Genomic DNA, 5,885 nt, shown 5'->3' on the forward strand with positions numbered 1-5,885 from the left:
ACATGTATGTATATATATGCCATTAATTGGTTTAAAGAAATGGAGGGTCAAGTGTCAAAAGTAGCAAGTAAATATTCCATATTAAAAATATGGCTGTAATAATGTTACAGAAGATAAAAACAAATGGAATAACATTATATGGCTGGAAGTCAGTATTGGTAAGATGCCGGTTTCTCATTATATATCTATAGATTTTGTCTTACCATCCAAAATCATATTCTCTTTAACTGACAAGTTGTTTCTAAACATAGAGAAGAAAAAAATTCAAAAGAAAATGTAGGTATATTTTTTAATTCTAAATTTATTAACTAATCAAATTAATGTAGTTTAGGATTATAATGAACATATCATGTATTAGAATTCATATTACAGATGTTCACCATTTTTATGTATTTTTATATATTATGGGCTTACTTTCAACACATACTGAGCAGAAATTCAAAACAAAAAGAAAAGTGTGTTTAACAAATGCAGTTGAAAGAACAGCTTTAACCATCTAAATAAAATTTATTTGAGATGAGCCATGGTCCTAGCTATTAGAATGAAAAAATTTCAAAGAATTGGAGAGAATGGCACCAATACTTTAATAGGTACTAAACAAGAGAAAATAAATAATTGCCAGTAAATAAATGGAATAAAAATCTAAGTTGAGACATCATTTCACATACACTAGAATGGCTAAATTAAAAATTATAAATACCACCAAATATTAGAAATTATATGGAACAACCAGAACTTATAAGTATTTTTGAAGAAACTGTCAATATTATTAAATATTGATAAAATGCTAGCAGTTTCAATCATGTACCCATACTAAACAAACAAATACAAAGCCTACCATCAAGTTGATTTTGATTCAAGATGAGAGCATGGAACTGAAGTCCATAGTGCTTTTGATGGTAGAAATTTTTAAAGGATCCTACTTTCAAGTTTTTATGAGAGAGAAAATGAAACATGGCCACAAAAGACTTGTATAAATGTAGCTTTAAAAAAAATAAACCGAAACTGTGAGCAATCTCATGTCCATCAAAAGAAAAGGGATTAAAAAGGTATGACATTTTCATGCTCTGGAATATTACTCAGTAATGTCTACATACAAAAACAACTAATATACATACCCCAACAGGAATAAATTTTAAAAAGTTTGTTGAGTGATAGAAGGAAGATACAAAAGAGTATGGCATTATGATTTAATTGTTATATAGTTCACTAACACATAACGAATAAGAATGAAAGAAGAAAAATTGACGACTTTGAACTATTATTGAATATCCCATAGACTGCCAAAAGAACAAGCAGATCTGTCTGGAGGAAGATGCAGCCAGAGTGCTTTTTGGAGGACCAGAGGGCAATGCTTCCTCTCCAAATACTTTGGGCATATTGCTAGGAAAGGCTATTCTTCGGAGAGGGACATCATACTGGAAAGTTGAGAGGACAGCAAAAAGCGGAGACCCTCAACCAGAGGGATTGACAAAGTGACTGCAGCCCTGGGCTTGGGTGTGTCAGAGATTGTGATACTGGTAGAAAATAGGGCAGAGTTCAGATCTTTTGTTCTTAGGGTAGTTATGAGTTGCACTTGACTGGATGGCACCTAACAACAACATACAAAAATAAATTATGCTCTTAAAAAGCAGAACTTTTTTTAAGTTGGGGTGGAAGTTTTGAGGAATTGAATGAATGAAGAACAAGGAAATTTTCTCTAGTGGAAGTAATGCTTGTATCTCCTCAGAGATCTTTGTCATTGTCAGCTGGGAAAGTTTTCTAGTCACTTTTTGAAATTTGAAATGCAACTTACCTGAGAATGTATAAAAGTAATTTTTTCTGTATATGATGTTGCTGTATTAAAAAAGCTCTAAATATGTGGTTTTTTTTAAAAAAAAATCTAATACTTTACCCCTTTTGGTCTGAAGAAGCCATTGATGCATGTCTCGCAGTTTATGCCAGCAGTGTTTTGTGTACAATTAATGCACACACCCCCTCCGATGTACTTTCCATATATATTTAAACTTAGATTTCTTCTAGCAACATCTTCATCATAATAGCATTCTTCAGCTTTCCCATGGCAATTGCATGCTGCATCATGAAAAAGAATTTGGAGAACATTTATTTCTCAGGTTTCAGATACATTAGAATTAATACCAGATAAATTAATATTAAGCATAATATATATTAAGTAATTCTTTTCAGTTATTCATGAGTAGGTTTAATATTGAGTGATTACACAACACATACCAGTCATAACAAAAATATAAACAAAGTGTTTAGAGTTCTTAGATGGATTACTAAATTCACTTTTTAATGCTACTTGAAATAATCCAACTGAAGCTAAACATGTAAAATTAACAGTATTTGACAGATTTTTATTCATAAAACACTAATTTCATTTGAGCAAATCTGTAGTTTCCTACTATGGCAAATGCAAAAAAAAAATTGAACAAGGGTATTATGTAATTGTTATTTCTGAGTGTCATTGAGTGGGAACTGACTCAGATCTGATGCTCCAGTGGATTTTCAGAGGTAATTAATAATTTAAGAGGAAATTTACCATTATTCTTCCATAGAGCAGCTGGTAGATTCTGCTTGTCTTTTGAATTTCAGTAAAGCTTCTAATTAACCCAATTGTCTTTGTAGTTGTTACATCCTGTGGAGTTGTTTGCAACTCATAAAGACCCTATGTACAACTCCCTTAAGCCCTGTTCTATCCTCTGCCAATATTATTTTCTCTAACACACCTATCCAGTGACTGAATCAATCCATCTCATCAAGGATCTTCTTCTCCTGCTCTACCCTCCACCCTCCCAAACATGATGTGCCTCTCCAAGGACTGATTCTTCCTTGCAACATGTCCAAAATATGCCAGATAGAGCTTCAGAATCCTTGCCTCCAAGGAGCAGCCTGGATTCACTCTCTCCAGGAGGGGCTTGTTTGTTCTTTTAGCATTCCATGGTATAATCAATACTCTTCTCAAGCACCAAAGCTCAAAGGCATCTATTCTCCTTCTATCATGCCTAGTCATTGTCCAGCTCTCCGATGCATAGGAAGTAATTGCAGAGACCATGGCCTTTATCAGGGGCACCTTAGTCTCCAGAGAGACACCGTTGCTCCTGAGTACTTTAGAGAGGTCCCTAACAGCAGACTTTCCCATCGCGATACGTTTTTTGATTTCCTGACGCTGGTGCCAAGAATTTGATTTGTAGAGCCAAGCAAACTGAAGCTGTCAACAATCTCAATCTCTTCATCATCCATCATGGTGCTGCCAATCGGCCCAGTGGTGAGAATCTTTGTATTTTGATATTGAGCCTCAATCCATATTGAAGGCTGCAGTCCTTGACCTTCTGCAGCAAGCGCTTCAGGTCCTCCTCAGTTTCAGCAAGCAGGGTTGTGTCATCTGCATAACGCAGATTGTTGATGATCCTAGCCCCAATAGCCCAATAGGCAAGTAAAATCTGCAATGAATAACTACTTTCTTTGTTATTGATTAATTGATATCGACTCCATTTAAGTTTTACATAGTTTTCTGGTATATGTCATAGAATTGCTTGTTTTCAAATCTATAATCTTTAAAAAGCAGATAAGCCAATTTGATTTCCAGGAAGAATCAGGACAGTATCCAACACAATCTTGGTAATAATAGTCCAGCACCATTCCAGATCACCATGTAAATATCTGAGTTAGATTGTGTGAGCAAAAAGAATGTGTAGGACACATTTCCCCTTCTTATACTAACAATATCAATGGTATATTTAGCAGGGTTTTTTTTAAAAAATATTAAACTTTTTTTGTTTTGTTTTACAGGTATTACCAATGATTTTCTCCTCAAAGTAGTTTCATGAGTTAGCTATTTCTTTTTTTTTTTTTAACATAGCAGGAACCTGAGGCATAGAGAGGTGAAGTAACTTGTACCAAATAAAATAATTTAGGAAACAATCTATGAAATCAAGCACCTGAGTCAGTACTACTAATCAATTCTACATTCCTTCATGTTTTGATGGGTAAAGAAGATAAAATATTTGATAAGCAAGGTGGAGTCAACCATTTTCATATTCATGGCCACCCTATGTAACCATAAAGTAACTGTACTCTACTGTTGTAGTTGTGTAACAATGATTTGGACCCAACACATAGCTGACTCATAGCTGACAGTTTTTCAGAGGTAATTAATTGCTGAGGAGATTGCCCACACTTCTTTTGCGGAACAGCTGGTAGATTTGAACTGTACACTTTCAGGGTTGCAATTCAGCTTCTTGCCATTATACCACCAAAGCTCTCTAGCTAACTTTAGTTTATCAGGTATCTAGGATTCAGTATTTCATATTTATACTAACAGTGTTTCTTTTTCTTTTTTTAATCCACTACCTGTTATTTCAACTAGTTCATCATTAATCTATCTCATTGAGATCTTCTTTCTTTTTTTGTTGATCGTCCACTTTGTCAAACTTGATGTCCTTCTCCAATAAAGCATATTCAAAATGTGTAATTAAATATGTATGGTAAGTATCACATAATAGGGAAATATGAGAACTGGTTTACTTAGTGATTAAGGTTATGCTTTCTTATACCAGCCTTAGATGTGCTATTCTCTCAAGGAAAACATTATATTCAATTATTAACAACTCTATTCTGACTCAGAGTAACTTTATAGGGCACATTGGAACAGAAGCTGAATACCCCTATCATTCTTCCTTAGAACAGTTGGTGAACATTTAAACACCAGCATTTCTACTTTCCATTTTTGAAACATGAGGATACTGCTCTTTATTTGTTATTACTAAGTAGACTTATCATTTTTGCCTTGTTTTTGTAGGCTGGAATCAACAATTTTTCAACTTGTTTTACTATTTCTGCTGCCTGAATTACAAGTGTGATAATCTTTTTGCATGATTATAAGTCATTTGTTTCTTAAGAAATACTTATTTGACCTTTGCTCATTTAAAGATTGTTTCTCTATTATTCTTATTGATTTGTAAATTCTCTCAATGCCACAAGAAAATGAGAGTCTTGTCAGTTTTGTTGCAAATAAACTCACTCTCCTTGTCATGAAGCCAAAACTGACTCACAGCTGATACTCTACGAGGTTTCCAGAGGTTATAAATCACAAGAGAAGAGATTGATCATCTTTATTTTGTAGAACAAAGTGTGAGAGAGGTGACACTTGCGGGCTAGCAGCCCAACTCCTTATGGATTATTCTTTCCCCAATACACCGACTTTTTACTTATCTCTAATATTTCTCTATATTAATGGAGAAATGAAAACTTTATTATGGAAACACACAATAATATGAGCCATTTATTAGGAGTTATCTTTGTATCTTTAGAACAACACATAGACATTATTAAAAGTGCTAGTAGAAAAATATTTTTCAAGGAGCAGTTAAGGTTTCTATTGCCAGTATAAGTAGAGGGAAGCATGAAGCTATACCAACTTAATTTCTTATTATTTAGAGTTTTGTTGTTATGTACCATCGAGTTGCCTGCGACTCACAGCAACCCTATGTACAACAGCCCTAAGCCCTGCTCTATCCTGTGCCAGTCTTACTGTCTCCAAAACACCTATCCCCAATTCCCCAGTCACTGAATCAAAATCATCAAACTCTTCGAGGGTCTTCCTTTCTCCGCTGTCCCTCTACCCTCCCAAGCATGACATCCTTCTCAAAGGACTGATCCTGCCTTACAACATGTCCAAAGTACAACAAAGCCTCAGAATCCTCGCCTCCAAGGAGCAGCCTGGCTTCACCCTCTCCAGGACAAACCTGTTTGTTCTAGCAGTCCATGATGTATTCAGTGCTCTTCTAGCACCACAGCTCAAAGCCATAAATTCTCTTTCTATAATTCCTGGTCAATGTCCAGTTTTCTTGTGCATAGCAAGTAATTTCAAAGACTATGCC

General features: G+C 34.7%; 1 protein-coding gene across 1 annotated transcript in view; it reads right to left on the bottom strand.

The window, feature by feature from the left end:
* The window catches only part of LAMA2 (laminin, alpha 2), a 746,602-nt gene that overhangs the window by 567,798 nt on the left and 172,919 nt on the right, over positions 1-5,885 (bottom strand). Inside the window, exons 8-9 of the mRNA XM_006885032.1 lie at positions 1,895-2,073; positions 839-983 (exon numbers count right to left, since the gene is read on the bottom strand). Of these exons, the coding sequence (XP_006885094.1) occupies positions 839-983; positions 1,895-2,073 (324 nt within the window). The remainder of the gene's footprint in view (positions 1-838; positions 984-1,894; positions 2,074-5,885) is intronic.

Source organism: Elephantulus edwardii, unplaced genomic scaffold, assembly GCF_000299155.1.
Source record: "Elephantulus edwardii isolate Elephantulus edwardi_28Jun2011 unplaced genomic scaffold, EleEdw1.0 scaffold00039, whole genome shotgun sequence".
NCBI lineage: Eukaryota > Metazoa > Chordata > Mammalia > Macroscelidea > Macroscelididae > Elephantulus > Elephantulus edwardii.